Source organism: Notechis scutatus, chromosome 14 (genome assembly GCF_049901735.1).
Source record: "Notechis scutatus isolate UNSWTSFEM ecotype Mainland chromosome 14, rNotScu1.2, whole genome shotgun sequence".
Classification (NCBI taxonomy): domain Eukaryota; kingdom Metazoa; phylum Chordata; class Lepidosauria; order Squamata; family Elapidae; genus Notechis; species Notechis scutatus.
Window position 1 is genome coordinate 4981966 of NC_142022.1, and position 16083 is coordinate 4998048.

The 16083-nt window shown below is 47.1% G+C and overlaps 1 protein-coding gene across 1 annotated transcript; it reads right to left on the reverse strand.

Moving 5' to 3' along the window:
• Window positions 1-2199: 2199 nt before the first annotated feature.
• On the reverse strand, window positions 2200-15906 carry FOSL1 (FOS like 1, AP-1 transcription factor subunit). The gene is given in 7 exon segments (XM_026687575.2): window positions 2200-4480; window positions 4483-4667; window positions 4669-4759; window positions 4762-4930; window positions 6956-7063; window positions 8397-8645; window positions 15711-15906. Coding segments are annotated over 7 exon segments (957 nt in total). The 5' UTR covers window positions 15816-15906; the 3' UTR covers window positions 2200-4430.
• Window positions 15907-16083: the final 177 nt, after the last annotated feature.

Below are 16083 nucleotides of genomic sequence, written 5' to 3' on the forward strand. Positions count from 1 at the left end.
CTTTGAAGGGAGCATTTCTGGGTGGGTGGGATTTGCCTTTATTCCCCTGGACGGAGATTCTTGATGAGCATTTAGGGAAGTAAAACCAAATCCACAGGTCTGGTTCAATAGCAATAAACTTTGAGATGGGTTTTGGAGTCCTAGTGGACAATCATTTAAACATGAGCCAGCCGTGTGCTGCAGCTGCCAAAAAAGCCAAGGCAATCCTAGGCTGCGTCAACGGGTAGAATCAAGACCACGTGAAGTGTTAATACCACTTTAGAATACCTTGGTAATAAGGCCACACTTGGAATAGTGCTTCCAGTTTTGATCCCCACAGTGTAAAAAAGATGTTGAGATTCTGGAAAGAGTGCAGGGAAGAACAACCAAGAGGATTAGAGGACCGGAGGCTAAAACGTATAAAGAACGGTGGCTGGAACTGGGTTTTGTCTAGTTTAATGAAAAGAAGGACTAGGGGAGGCATGATAGCAGGGTTCCAATATCTCAGGGGCTGCCCCAAAGAAGAGGGAGTCAAGCTATTCTCCAGAGCATTTTGAAGGCAGGACAAGAAACAGTGGATGGGAACTAACCAAGGAGAGAAGCAACTTGGAATTAAGGAGGAATTTCCTGACCGTGAGCACAATTAATCGGTGGAACAACTTGCCACCAAGAAGTTGCAGATGCTCCATCACTGGAGGTTCTTAAGAAGAGATTGGACTGAAATGGTATACGGTTTCTTGCTTGAGCAGAGGGTTGGACTGGATGACCTCCAAGGTCCCTTCCAACTCTCTTGTTCTGCATTCTATTCTGTACAGCAGGAAGAATAGAAGAACAGGGTTCGAACTCAAACAGGAGACCTTATACTATGCATGTCCAACCTTGGCAGATTTAAGAGAAGGAGAGGGTTACCCAACTTCCAGAATTCCCTAGCCAGCAGAGCGGGTGGAAGTTGGACCTTAGGGGGAAAATAAATCACCTCATGGTAAGAACCGAATGGGACTTTTTTTCTGGACTTTTTGCTTCTGTTGGATAAGGAAAAAACAGGCCACCCATCCGCTGGCTGGGGAATTCTGGGAGTTGAAGCCCACCAGCCGTCTTAAAGCTGCCATGGTATAGATGTGCTGATGGTGCGAAATTGTAAGGAAGTTGATTTCGGATGGCATGGGGGGAAATTGCTGGTGGGAGCAGGGTTTCTTCCCCAGTGAACATGGGAATACTGCTGGCTGTCCCCGGAATGGAAGATCCTTGCAAATGGGCGGCGGGGGTTGAGACAGATGACCTCTAAGGTCCCTTTCAACTTCATTTCATTCTGTACGAATGAAAATAGGGTTCGGTTTGGGCATCGCCTATTTAGCGAACACAACAGCAGTGTTGAGGGTTACGAGTGGGTGGAAACAGCCAGCAATTCCAAGAATCACACACACACACACACCATCCCAAGGCAAGCCCAACAATCCTGGTTTGTTCAAAATCTCTTTTTGCTCCAGCCCAAGATGTGTTATTCGGCACAAGAGCTGCCTCTGGAGGATTGCAAGGACAAGAATCACGGATTTGCAAAAATCACAACTGAATGGGGCCACCAACCGGACACTTCCTGCCCAGCCTGGATGGAGACAAAAGGACTCCAAGCCAGGAAGCAGGTGGCCGGATCCTGGTTTCTGATAAAGGAAACCTTTACCGTCAATGTGACCGAAATGCAGAGATTCCTTGGTCTGCCTTTGGGACTATTGACATCGTTTAGATCAAAATGAAAATGGTTAATCTGACTTGCAAAAGGAGGAGAGGCAGATTAAATGCAGCAGAAAGTGTGTTTGTGTATGTGGTTTTCTTTTCCCTTGACCTGTGAAAGTTCGCATTCACACAACCTGTTCCACCCAGGGACCGAAATCATCCTTCCCCGGCTTTGCAAAACAACACACAAATTGTAAATTATGCCAACGGCTTGGCTCCTTCTCACCCCAAATCTGAACTCACACACATTTTTTTTACCTACTCGGGGAAACTGGTGGTGTGAATGCAGCCAGAAACGGGGAACGCTGAGCCGATAAAAAGTTTCTGTAAAATTTCTGGCTTTTATCCATCAATTTACTTTGTTTCCTTGGCTGGCCCCCAAGAAAACCACCCTCTGCTATCGCCCTGGGCTTGATCGCTCTGGGCTGAAAACACTCTTACACACACACACACACACACACAAAAAAAAAAACAACACACTCCTGCTGCTGCAATAGAGTTTGTTTTTAATTAATCCCATTTTTCCAAATAAACATTTTCTCCCAAAGGCCGGCCAACACACACACATTGGGAAAAAAAGGCGTGCAAGAGATGGGAAAACGTGCTTTTTGGCAACGCTGGAACTTAACCCTGGCTGTAAACAAAAATTTTCGACTCGGGATTACGGCGTTGGTTCCTGGCAGGGATTTTTCTTGGAAAATGTTCGTTTCTCTTGTGGACGAATGAGCCAAAATACACTCTCTTTTATTTTTATTTTTTATTTTTTTGCTTGCTTCTCTGGTCCAAGGTAAGTTTGAAATCTCCTTTTACGGTTTCGGGAAGCAAAGCTGGAACGGGTTACAGAAAACTCAATCTTGTTCAGCCTGATTTGGCGTTAAAAGTGTCAGAAATATATGGCAGGCAGCTCCGCACGCAGCTAGTCCTCATGAAGTTTTAGGCGAAGTCAGCGGAAGCAAAGCGGCGATCCGATTGGGCTTTGCAAAATGGGAATGTTATCAGGTAGTCCTCGATTTGCAACCATCCGTTTGGCAAGTCTTTGAAGCTATGACGGCACTTGCAAAAGGCGATGTTTACGACCGTGGCAAGGTCCCCGTAGTCGTCACATGATCCAAATCTCGGCGCAATTGGCGTGTATTTATGATGGTTGCAGTGTTTGCAGAGTCACATGATCGCCGGCAGATTCCTTGGGTGTCGAATCGCATTGGGCCGAATAAGTTTGGTTCAATGCAGTTCATTTGCAACCTTTCCGGCCGGTTTCTCACCAGTGAAATCAACCAGGAAAGCTGGATTCGCTTAACGACTGCCTGATTCATTTAACAACGGCAGGAACCGAGTCATAAAATCGGGCTGTGTGGCTTATTGGACCGCTGCCTTAGCTTAGACCTGGAGAATGCAGTCGTAAGTTGAAAACGTAACCATGATTAGATGCAGTTCACTGGAGAATCTTCCACGTCGTCTTTCCCTTTGTTATTCAAGCTTTGTCAAAACCATTATCCTAAGATAGGTATTCTTGGCCAAACCACAGAGTTCATGAGGTCTAGCAGCAGTATGGTTTATTTTCAAGAAAAAGTAAGCCAGAAGGAGAGAAAAAATACCCAGCCCATCTAAAACAACTGGTATTGTCTCCAGCACTGTGAAGTCCTTGTAGGTATCCTAAGCTTATTTTTCAACATGTTTTCAAAATAATAGTAATAACAAAAGTTTACAGAATACAAATAGATAAATTTATCCCACCCTGATCTCTGATGGTACAGTTCTTCTGTGCTTGCTGTTCTTTATTTGTATTTAAATGTCCCACTAAACTCAGATTAATTCTTGGAGGTTTGAAGACACCCCAAAAAATGACCATTTTTTTTGTATTTTTGTATCGATTCCTTTCCCCCCCCTTTTTTTGCACAAGTAACCAAGAACCAGCAGCATCAAAAAAGCGGCACAAAACCATCCACAACTTTTGTCCAAACCTCCCTTGTAATGTAAGTTTCATGAGGCATCAGGAAAAAAGAAAGAAGAAAACTTGCATTGTTTATAGTAATATAAGATATATCCAACCAGCTTCAGTTCTGGACAATAAATGTCCCACGTCATCCTGGCAGCTGTAGGTCATCGTAGAAAAATAAATCTATATTTATGTCTTAAAATTTCTTTTCTTGCTTTCAAAAATCAGGCAGGTATAACAGATAATCAGAGTTGGAAGGGACCTTGTAGGTCATCTAGTCCAACCCACCCCCCCCCAAGCAGGAGACCCTATCAAGTGAAAAATAGGGAGACCCTATCAAGTGAAAAATGACTTTAAAAGGGTGATTTTTTGTGTGTGTATTTCTTGAACGTGATGGAAGGACCCCAAAACTCCTGTTTGTTTTCCAGAAAGAGGATGTCAAAATAAAAAAAATAAAAAATAAAGACTTGTCCGGTCAGTCTTGAGGACTAGCAACTTGGGCCTTATAAATGTGAGGCGTGCGTAAGAGAATCTACTTTAGTGTTTTTGTTTTTTTTTGCGAAAGACCATATAATTCCTGGTTGGAATTCGGGTTTTTCCTGCCCAAAGAACAGAAGCTCCTTGGCTGCTCTGAATTTTGACACCTGCGTGGAGTCAAGCAGGAGTCCTGTTTTAACGACGGTCGGTCACAAAAGTGAAGCCAAAGGGGAATTATAGCCAAAATAACCCCCCAAAAAAACCAGAGGGACAAGGTTCGAGACAAGCCCAAACCGAGCTCGTTTCCTCAAAGTGCCAGCAAGGTTGGAGAGTTGAGGGAATCCGAGGAGTGGTCCCGCTGCTGCTCCTTCGGTGGGCAGAGGAGCAGGCCTCGGCCGGAAACCCGGAGACCGAGGGCCCGTCGGGGTCCCCCGGGGCCGGGTAGGTGAAGACCAGGCTGGGGGTGAAGGGGGTGAAAGACGGGGTGGACATCAGAGTGGGGGTGTGCAGGGATTCGGGCTCCAGCAGGCCGCTGGGGGCAAGGTGATGCTAGGGGCACCAGGGCCGTCCGGCGAGAGCCACGCCGGGGCCCCGGGGGAGAGTCCTGCTTGTCCGGCGGGAGCTGGGAGGGAGGAGAGGCCTGCCGGGGCGGAGGCAGCTCCCGTCCTCATCGCCGGAGGATTCTTCCGGGATTTTGCAGACGGGACGGTGGGCTTCCAGGACTAATTCCAGGCGGTCTTTCTGTTTTTGCAATTCGGCGATTTCTTTCCGGAGACCCGATTGCTCGGCTTCCAACTGGTCCGTCTCCTGGAGGAGGAGGAGGAGGAGGAGGGGGATAAAAAAAGGGGGGGGGGAAGGGGTTTAGATTTGAATCGGGAAGGAGAAGGGATCCTTCTGACGTCTGGGGGGGACTTCCTGGCTAAGAGATTTTCAGGTACAGATTAACAGAGTTGGAAGGGACCTTGTAGGTCATCTAGTCCAACCCCCTGCCCAAGCAGGAGACCCTACACCATTTATCAACGGATTGACAGAGTTGGAAGGGACCTTGTAGGTCATCTAGTCCAACCCCCTGCCCAAGCAGGAGACCCTACACCATTTATCAACGGATTGACAGAGTTGGAAGGGACCTTGTAGGTCATCTAGTCCAACCCCTGCACAAGCAGGAGACCCTACACCATTTATTAACGGATTAACAGGGAAGTTCCAGGGGTGGAAGTCACTGGACAGACAGAGAACCGTAGGTCATCTAGTCCTGACTTAAAATGGTTCACTGAGTGACCCCTGCACAAGCACAGAGATAGAGAAACACAGAATAAAAGAATAGAATAGAATAAAATAGAATAGATATAAATAGAATAAAATAGAGAATAAAATGATAAAATAGAGAATAGAATAGAATAAAATAGAATAGAAATAAAATAGAGAATAGAATAGAAATAGAATGAAGTAGAGAATAGGATGGAGAATAGAATAGAATAAAATAGAGAATAGAATAGAATAGAAATAGAATAAAATTGAGACTAAAATAGGATAAAATTGAGACTAAAATAGGATAAAATAGAGAATAGAATAGAATAAAATAGAGAATAGAATAGAAATAGAATAAAATTGAGACTAAAATAGGATAAAATAGAGAATAGAATAGAATAAAATAGAGACTAAAATAGGATAAAATTGAGACTAAAATAGGATAAAATAGAATAGTTGGAAGGGATCTTGGACCCCCTTCTCAGGCAGGAAACCCTCTATTATTTTTTTAGGTTCAGATTACTTAATTTGAAGTTTAGTGTTTGGAAGATAAGTAAGTTAAATTCACCAACCACACTTACCCAGGCCAGTTCATAAGTACAGGTAGTCCTCGACTTACAACAGTTCATTTAGTGACCGTTCAAAGTTACAATGGCACTAAAAAAAGGACCGTTTTTCCCACTTATGACCGTTGCGGCCTCCCCCGTGGTCACGTGATCAAAATTTAGACCCAAATTGGCAAATTGACTCGTATTTATGATGGTCGCAGCGTCCCAGGGTGACGTGATCCCCTTTGGCGACCTTCCGACAAGCCAAGTCAACAGGGAAAGCCGGATTCATTGAACAACTGTGCAACTCACTTAACAACCACTGTGATCCACTTAACAACGGTGGCAAGAGAGGTCGTAAAACAGGGCAAAGCTCACTTCAGAAACGTCTGGCTTAGCAACTGAAATGTTGGGCTTAATTCTGGTCGTATGTTGAGGACTACCCATAGAAGGTAAGTGGGGTGGTGTCTTTAAGCGTGGCCATTTTGAAGACTTGTGCATTTCAACTCCCAGAATTCCCCAGCCAGCCCCGCTTGCCTAGGGGATTTCTGGGAGTTGAAGTCCACAACTCTTTAAATGTTGCCAAATGCTGGCTGTGAGGAATTCTGGGAGTTGTAGTCCCCAAATCTTCAAAGTGGCTAAGTTTGGAGACGCCTGGTATAAGGATTCCTGCTTCGGGCAGGGGGTTGGACTAGATGACCTCTTCTTAGCCCTGTGATTCTATGTTGTGCAAGACGACATTGACAAGAAGTATGGCTATTGCTGTTTTTTTTTGGCGTGTCCTGATTAACCTGGTTACCAAATGAACCCGTTTCGCAAACTGGCATTGCAAACCAGAATTATACTGCCCTCCAATGCCCCCCTCCAGGAACCGATTGGCCCCCTCCCTCGTTCCCCAATCCACCAAATGAAAACAACAAAACCCCTTCTTTCGTTAGGACCCTGTCCACCTTCAGGAAGCTCAGGCTGCAAGGACCTCAGAGGTCATCCAGTCTGACCCCCCCATCCGCCCACCCATTGAAGCCATTAAACGCACCGCTTGCAACGTGTCGGTCAGCTCTTTGCGCCGATTGCGGCATTTGGCGGCCGCCATTTTGTTCCGTTCCCGCCGTAAACGCCGCCTCTCTTCCTCTTCCGGGGTGAGCTGCGAAGGAGAATCCGGAGTTTAACAACTACACAACCCAAACCGACTGCCTGCGGAACCAGCCCAGGGCACAACACAACCCTGAATGCAACACACACACACACACACACACACACCTGCGAGAAACCGAGATACAGGTAGCCCCTCAACCTTGCGTTCATTTAGCGACTGTCCAAAGTTAGGACGGCCCTGGAAAAGTGACTTACGACCGGTTCCTTGGACTTTTGACCGTTGCAGCATCCCCCCCCCGGTTGTGGGATCAAAATTCAGATGCTAGTCCACCAGCTTGTATTTATGACGGCCGCAGGTGACGTGATCCCCTTTTGTGACCTCCTGACAAGCGAGGTCAATTGGGGAAGCCAGATTCACTTAATGACCGGGTGGTTCACTTAACAATGGCAGTGAATTGCTTAACAACAACAAAAAGTCATAAAATCGGTCCCAACTCGCTTAACAACTGCCTTGCTTAGCAACGCAAATTCTGATCCCAGCCGCGGTTGTAAGTTGAGGAGTACTTGTTCTGGGGGTACATCCCGATTTTTCAGAACCATTTTTAATCCAATTCTGGTTGATTCTAGACTGAATCTCCAGACCCGCAAACCAAGATTATGGTGTGTATAAGGAAGCGGACCGTAAATGCAATTTTTATTTTTTAATATTTTCCAACTTTCAGGATTGGACTACATCTCCCATCGTTCCCTACCCGCTGGCCTGCGCAGCCTGCATTTAAGGGACAGCAGCATCCAATAAGAGCCAAAATTAGAGTGGTGCCCCTCTGTCCATAGATCCATATATTGGAGAAGCCGTTGGTCTAAAATGGTACATAGGGCTGCCTGCTTGAGCAGGAGGGGGGTTGGACTAGATGACCTCCAAGGTCCCTTCCAACCCTGTTATTCGGTTATGGTGGCTTCAACAAATTTGGTTTGGAGTCTCAAATGGTTATGTTACCTAATGGCCAGCAGGGGTCGCAAAACACCAGGAAAAATCCAGGAGAATTTTTTCCTGGTTTTCTGCCAATTTCTTCACTTTCTTTTTTTTCCCTTTCTCCAAACTTTTTTTCCTGTTTTAAAATTATTTTGACACAAGTGTGCAAACTGAAGTGCAACAAAAGGGGCTGTGTGTGTGTGAGAGAGAGAGAACTTCTCAAATCCGGCAACTGTAAATTGTGAGGACTTCAACTTTGCCATGGGGTTCAATGAGTTATTTATACAAATAATAATAATAATGATATATTTTTATTGGTTAAAAATAACGATATTAAAATAATACTTGAAAACAAAGGAAACGTTCATCGAATGGTTTGTGGCAGAGTTTTCCCTTTCCAGATACTCACGTGCTCAGAGTGGCGCCTCCGAGGCACCATGCCGGGGCCCGTGGTGCGAATGACGCCAGGACGGATGCCAGCTGCGTAGTGGGGGCAGCGGTAAGGACGGGGGAATGGAGGAGGGAGTCCCGAGGAGGCGCCCATGAGCGAAGGCTGCACCATCCACTGCAGGTTGTGGCTGCTGGTGATTGTGTTGAGGTTGGGCACGAAAGGGGCGGTGGTGGCACTGCTCCCGGCTGTGGGATCCGGCTGGAATTTCTGCAAGGAAGGAAAGAAAAAGGGAGGGAGGGAGGGGAGAGGAAAAGGAAGGAAGGAGTAATAGAGGAGGAAAGGAGGTTGGAAGGAAGGGAAGGAGGGAGGGAGGGGAGGGAGGAGGAAAAGGAAGGAAGGGGTAATAGAGGAGGAAGGGCAGGTAGGAAAGAAGGGAAGGAGGGAGGGAGGGAGGGGAGAGGAAAAGGAAGGAAGGGGTAATAGAGGAGGAAGGGCAGGTAGGAAGGAAGGAAAGAAAGGAAGGGAGAGAGGGAGAGGAAGAGGAAGGAAGGAGCAATAGCGGAGGAAGGGCAGGTAGGAAGGAAGTTGGAGAGAGAGGAAGAGGAAGGAAGGAGCAATAGAGGAAGGAGCAGGAAAGGAAGGAAGGGGAGGGAGAGGAAGAGGGAAGGAAGGAGCAGGCGGTAGGAAGGAAGGAAGGAGGAGGGAGGAATAGAGGAGGAAGGGCAGGAAGGAAGGAAGGAAGGGAAGGAGGGAGAGGAGGGAGAGGAAAAGGAATAAGGAAGGGGTAAAGGAAGGAAGGAGGGAAGGAGAGGAAGAGAGGAAGGGTAAAGAGGAGGAAAGGAGGTTGGAAGGAAGGAAGGGAGAGGGGAGAGAGGGAGGGAGAGGACGAGGAAGGAGTAATAAAGAGGAAGAAAGGAGGTATGGAGGTTGGAAGCAAGGGAGGGAGAGAGGGAGAGGAAGGAGTAACAAAGAAGGAAGAGAGGCAGGGAAGAAGGGAAGGAGAGGAGGAGGAGGGAGGTAAAGGGAAAAAGGGAGAGAGGGAGGGAGGGAGGGAGAAGGGGCAAGAAGTAGCAAGGTGGAGGAAGAAAGGGATGAGGAGGAGGAAGAGGAAGGAAGGATGGAAGGACCAAAATTATATTGCTGAGTGATAAACATTTCCCCAGTTGCTCAACTAAGAGAAATTCACTTTTGCAAGAGGGGCTGGGAGCCTTTTAAATCCTTGTAAAATAATCTGATTTTTTTAATTGCCCCAATTCCATTTTGCAGCCTGCCTCCCCCCCACCCCCGCCCTTCCTGGCAGGTGAGGCCCCTCCCCTTGAGCCCACCTTCCCCCCAGGGATGCCCCGGTGAGGGTGGGGGAGAAAAGCCGCCCTCCGCGGATTGGAGGTGCATTGCGGGTGCATTGCGGGTGAAAGGTTCCAGCGTGTTCCAGAATGTGCAACCCGCCTGCCCTTTCCACACACTCGGTGACCTAGTTCCCCCGGTAGCCTCTGCCTTGCCCTGGAGGCTCTTGGCACGCTTGGTGGGTCACGCCCGGGCTGTTTGCATGGGGTGCTGGCGTCATTTCACTGGGCGAGGCCTTCGGAGTGGCGTAAACAGGCCATTTCTCCTGACCTCCTTCGATAAGGGTTGGGACCATGCCACCGTCAAGCCGCCATCAAGCCACCATTGCTCCACACAAACCGGGATAGGGGTCTCTCCCCTCTTCAAATGTGTTTGTAGTCCCTCAAGCCTCACAAACCAGGCCTCTCTCCAACCTTTGACCCCTTTAAGCCCGGCAGACTTCAACTCCCAGAATTCCGCTGGTTGGGGAATTCTGGGAGTTGAAGTCCGCCAGGCTTAAAGGGGCCCAAAGGTTGGAGACCCCTGTCGCAAACAACCCTGCGAGGTAGGCTCAAGCGAGGAGCCGGCGGCTAAAATAAGCACAAAGATACGGCGACGGCCGCAACGGAGCGCCAAAATTTCTGTGGTAAAGCGAGATCGTTGGTTAAGGAAGCTAGGCCCCCATGTTACGCCCATCCTTTCGCTGCCGTCGTTAAGGGAGTCACGGGGCTGTTAAGCGAATCTGGCTTCCCCCTTGACTTGGATGGCCGGAATGTCGCAAAAGGGGATCACGTGACCTGCCTCCCCCCCCCCGCCCCGGAGACACAGCGACCGTCGTAAATATGAGTCTATTTTCTTGTTGCCAAGGGTCTCTGAATTTGAATCGCCTGAGCACGGGGAAGCTGCAACGGTCGATGGTGGGGAACAAGGGTCCTGAGTCCCTTTTTTTGGTGCCGTTGTAACTTCGAATGGTCACTAAATAAACTGTTGTAAGTCGAGGATTACTTATTGTTATGAGCTGGGTAAGTGTGGGTCGGTGGGTTTAGCTTACTTTTCTCCCAAACGGTAAACTTTGCACTAAGTAATCTAAACTAAAAAATTAATATAGGGTTTCCTGCCTAAGCAGGGGGGTTGGACTAGAAGACCTCCAAGGTCCCAACTCTGTTATTCTCTTCTGTTCTGTTTTCTTCTCTTCTCTATATTTTATATTTTATTTTCTTCTCTTCTCTATATTTTATATTCTATTTTCTTGTATTCTATTCTATTCTGTTCTATTCTCTATATTTTATATTCTATTTCTCTTCTCTATATTTTATATTCTATTTTCTTGTATTCTATTCTGTTCCACTCTCTATATTTTATATTCACTCTTCACTATATTTTATATTCTATTTTCTTGTATTTTCTTGAATTGCATTCTATTCTGTTCTATTTTCTATATTTTATATTCTATTTTCTTTTATTTTCTTGTATTCTATTCTATTCTATTTTAATTAATTCTGTTCTATTATTATTCTATTCTCAATCCAAATGAGAAGCATTGTACTACTTTTTTCCCAGGTTGTGTAAGGCACCAGGTGTTTACATGACTCTGCAATCGTCGTGCGCAAACACAACAGGAAAGGAATGTTTTCCGGCCTGGTTGTAAAGGATTTCAGCGATGGGAGGGTAGGGATTAATTTAGCCTCTGCTAAGGGCAAGTCCATTTCGCAGCTGCTTCCAGGTTGGAAGGACAAGGGAGTGGAGTGGTTACAGCCATGCACACCTCTGTCGACAATAAGCACTTAGCAAAACATGACAAACTACCAGGGCAGGAAAATGTCTGTTCTCAACAGAGGCAGAATCCATGGAGGACAGAATGGCTGATTCACAGAGGACATTGCTCTCCCTGAGGCAAAATGGATCCTCCGTGGACAGGAGAAGTCTACCTTGACAGACCTTTGCTCAAGGCCCAGGAAGGAAAGTCATTTGCGGACAGGCCCTCCTCTGGGAGAGCTTAACTGGCCACAAAATACCAGTTGAAGCAGACTTGGTGGGGGGGATTAAAACCCTGGATTTTAAACTGTCCAAAGAAACCCTCAAAAGGATTTTATAGAATGCAGAATAATAATAATAACAGAGTTGGAAGGGATCTTGGAGGTCTTCTAGTCCAACCCCCTATTAGAATATAGAATGACAAAGTTGGAAGGGACCCCAGAGGTCTTCTAGTCTAACCCCTGTTAAAATACAGAATGACAGAGTTGGAAGGGACCCTGGAGGTCTTCTAGTCCAGCCCCTTGCCCAAGCAGGAGACCCTATACCATTTCAGACCAATGGCAGTCCGGTCTCTTCTTAAAAACTGAAGAAGGAGAGATTCAACCTGGAAACAAGGAGAAACTTTCTGACAGTGGGAACAATCAACCCATGGAACAGAAGTTGCCCTCGGAAGTTGTGGGAGCTTCACCACTGGAGGCTTTCAAGAAGAGATTGGACTCCCATCTGTCAGAAATGGTGTAGGGTCTCCTGCTTGGGTGGGTGGGGTTGGACTAGATGACCTACAAGGTCTCTTCCAACTCTGTTATTCTGTTATCTGAGAAGTGGCTGGTTACTTTATACCGGTCTACCATCGAGAGCATTTTGGCATACTGTGTAACAGTGTGGTATGCTGCATGCTCTGTAGTGGATAAGAAGATGCTCCAGAAAGTTATAAACACAGCACAAAAAATCATCGGTTGCTCTCTGTCTTCTTTGGAAGAGATTGCGAAGACCAGACTCCTCTCTAGAGCACTAAAAATCTCCACAGACCATTCTCATCTTGGACATTCATATTTCGAACTGTTACCATCAGGGAGGCGTTATAGGTGTCTTAAAATGAGGACTAATAGACTGAGAAACAGTTTCTTTTCCAAGGCAATAATTGTCTTGAATCAAACAGTGCATTTGTGATTTAGTACTATGTGCTGTATATAGTGGCATTTTTAAACTATTTAACTTACTAAATGTTTTAGATAGGTTTTAGACTAGGTTTATTATTATTATTATTAATTATTATTATTATTATTATTATTATTATTATTATTATTATTATTATTATTATTATTATTATTATTATTTTAATTATTTTAATTTTTAAATACTCTGTACTGTGATTGTGATGTGGTATTTGGGGCACTGTGCTGGAGTAGCTTTCAAATTTCATTGTATTTGTGGAACGCAATGACAATAAAGGTATTCTAATCTATTCTATTTATCGGTTTGTCAAAAAAGAAAAGATGGTACTTTTTCCTTACTTTTTCCAACATTTCATTTTCAAACCTGCGTTCCAAGCCAAGGACGGATCCCAAATCCAAATGATTTTTTTTTAAAAAAAAAAAAATTCCACCGAGAGTTTTCCTTACATAGCTCCTGCCAAGTTGACTCTAGACTTCAAAAGAGTTGGGAACTCCTTGTGAGGTAGGCCTGCTGAGGCAAGCCCAGGTACCCATCCCCGTGTGTGTGTGTCTGTCTGTGTGTGTGTGAGAGAGAGATTTCACAAGCCAGGGAAAGGGTGAGAAAAAAAAGGAGGAAAAAAAAAACAAAACCTCCCCAGCCACTTTGAAACTGGGTCCCAGAAGGGCACGGCTCTGTCTGCAGAACTCTGTGTGTGACTCCATTCTGACAAATCTACACATGACTCACACTTATGACACAGCACAAAAAATGACCTGCCCGACAAGACAAGGAATCAAAACCTTGGTGCCTGAAGCAGATGACTCAGGTATTTGGGGGAGGGGATGCGTCAGTGAGAAAGCAACCTTTTCAAAATGCCTTCCTCTCCCCTTGTCTGGAAACCAAAAAGTTACTCAGCGTGGTTATTGCTAAAAGGACTTCCTACTCACCCCCCCACTCCTACAAACGCAGCACACACACAAAAAGAAATCCTGGCTGCAAGAAAGCACCTTGACCTACAAAGCCAGGTCTGAAAAGAAGTAGCCTTCGAGCCCAGGGAACTCCCTGCCACTGGAAGGAGCAGCCGAGATGGGGCAGATGAGGAGAACCTCCATTGCTAGGAGCAGTGGGCACTAGGAGAAAGGGAAGAGGGTGGCTTGTTGCTTGGACAAGATTTGGGGTGGGAGTCCTGTGGGGAAAAGAGGAGGTGGGATAAGGATTGGATGCTTTTTTCCCCCCAACCTGATCTGGCATTTTCTGAAGGGTGTAAATTTTAAAGAATTTAGGCTCCAAATCCCCCAAAACGACCAGCAAACCATGAAATAGGAAAGGCCATTGAATGTCATCGAATCTTATGGTTTATTTCTGGTCCCCCACCCCCAAGTGACAGCTTTCAGACGAGTGGACTTCAACTCCCAGAATTCCACGTGCTCGGCTGGGGAATTCTGGGAGTTGAAGTCCACCCCAAGCTGACAGCCACCAAGGTTGAGAAACATGGATCGATTTAGGGCAGGAAGAGGCTTAAAGATTTAAAATATTGGAAATATTCACCGGGCCAACCCTTGGTGGCATTGAAAAGCTGGCACCTTCCTCCATGCCGTGGTAGGAAGGAAATAACTGAACTCCCTTCGCAAACCTTGGTTTGACATTTTCACCAACCTTGTTTGGCTGAACCCCCAGATCAGCAAGGAAATATTTCCTGGATCAATGCCTCCCCCCACCCCTTAAACTGGATCTCGACACACCTTGCCCAAAAGGTAGAAAGCTCCCTTGATCAGTTCTCAAATTTAAATCTCAAATAACCTCAGATTTCCTCTCTCTTACAGTGGATAAAATGGGGGAGACCCTTTCCCACAACATCTGGCTCCAGGATTAAGCAACAGACACGCGTTTGATCGACAGCTGGATTCCTTAACTAGGGTCAACTTCAAGACACGTGGGAAAAAAAATCCAATTTTGACTCCTTCTTTGACAGTTTCAGTTTCATTCATGTTGGCTTTTTTACTGCCCTGATTTCAGAAATATTCCAAAATCCACTTTTTGGGGGGCGGGGGGGCTTGCTGTAGGTCGATCCCTTGGGGATTCCCGATCTGGAGAGGCTGCCGGACAGCACGCTCCGAAAATGTGGATTAAAAAATATATATATTTTATGAAATGATGAAATTTATACGCCGTCCGTCTCGCTATTCCCATCCTTGTTCCGGGTTAACTTTCTTTCGAACCTCGTAAAAGGGGGCGACGCGTTCGCAGGCCGGCGTAATCCTCCCCCCCTCTCCCGATCCCCGAAGCCCCCTGACCAGTGCCTCTGAGCATACCCAAAGCGCTGTTCGTCTGTCTCCTCCCGCGCCCCGATTTTAGCCCTTGGAAGACGGCGGGAGTTGAAGGACAACCTCAAAAAGACCTTTGGAAGGTCTCTTTGGAAACGGGAGCTGGGCTGGAAGAGGAGTCCAGAGTCCCAAAAGCATGTGCAGAGTTCGAGAGTTCGAGAGAGAGAGTTCGAGAGAGAGAGAGAGAGAGAGAGAGAGAGAAACGGGGAAAACGTCCTTGTTGCTGCCATCCCGGTCAGATTGCGGAGTCTAGAGTCCCCCGAGCATGTGCAGAGTTCACAAGAAAGAAGGAAAGGGGGAAACTTTCTTGTTGCTGCCATCCCCGGCCAAACTGCGAAGTTTGGAGTCGCCCGAGCATGTGCAGAGTTCACAAGAAAGAAGGAAAGGGGGAAACTTGCCAACCTGCGAAGTCTAGAGTCTCCCCCAGAGGATGTGCAGAGTTCAAAAGAGAGAAAGGGGCGGGGGCAAGGCAAAACTTCCCTGCTGCTGAGTTCCTGGGACAGACTGCGAAGACTAGAGTCTCCCACCCCCACCCCCGAGCATGTGCAGAGTTCAACACGGAACTTCCTTGCCGCCTCGATCCAGCCGGACCGCGAAGTCTATAGAGTTCCCCGAGCATGTGCAGAGTTCAACGCAAAGAAGGGAAAGGGGAAACTTCCTTGCCGCCTCGATCTCAGCCGGACCGCGAAGTCTACAGAGTCGTCGTCCCCCACCCCACCCCGCAAGAGCATGTGCAGAGTTCAAAAGCGAGAGCGAAGGCAGAGGGGAAACTTACTTGCTGCTGAGATCCCGGCCGGACTGCGGAGGGCAAGGCGGGTAAAGTTGGCCGCGGAGCTCCGGGAGGAGGAGGTGGTCTTCCTCCTCCGTAACCCTTGAACATGTCAGCCCCTCCGCCGACGCTCCGGCGCCCGAAAGAAACGGCGGCGACCTTGGGCCTTTTTTTTTAATGAATGGGGACTCCCGGCGTGGGTTGTCCCACTTGTCTCCAAAGGGAAGGGGAGGCCGAGGGAGGGACTTCGACTTTCCCACCCGCGATCCGGATGGGGGAACCCCGGCCCGAGCAGCCCACTGCGGGGGCGGGGGGGAACTATTTTAAACCCAACCTGCCCTCCCGCGCCTTCCCACGACCTCCCGAGGGAAACCCGAAG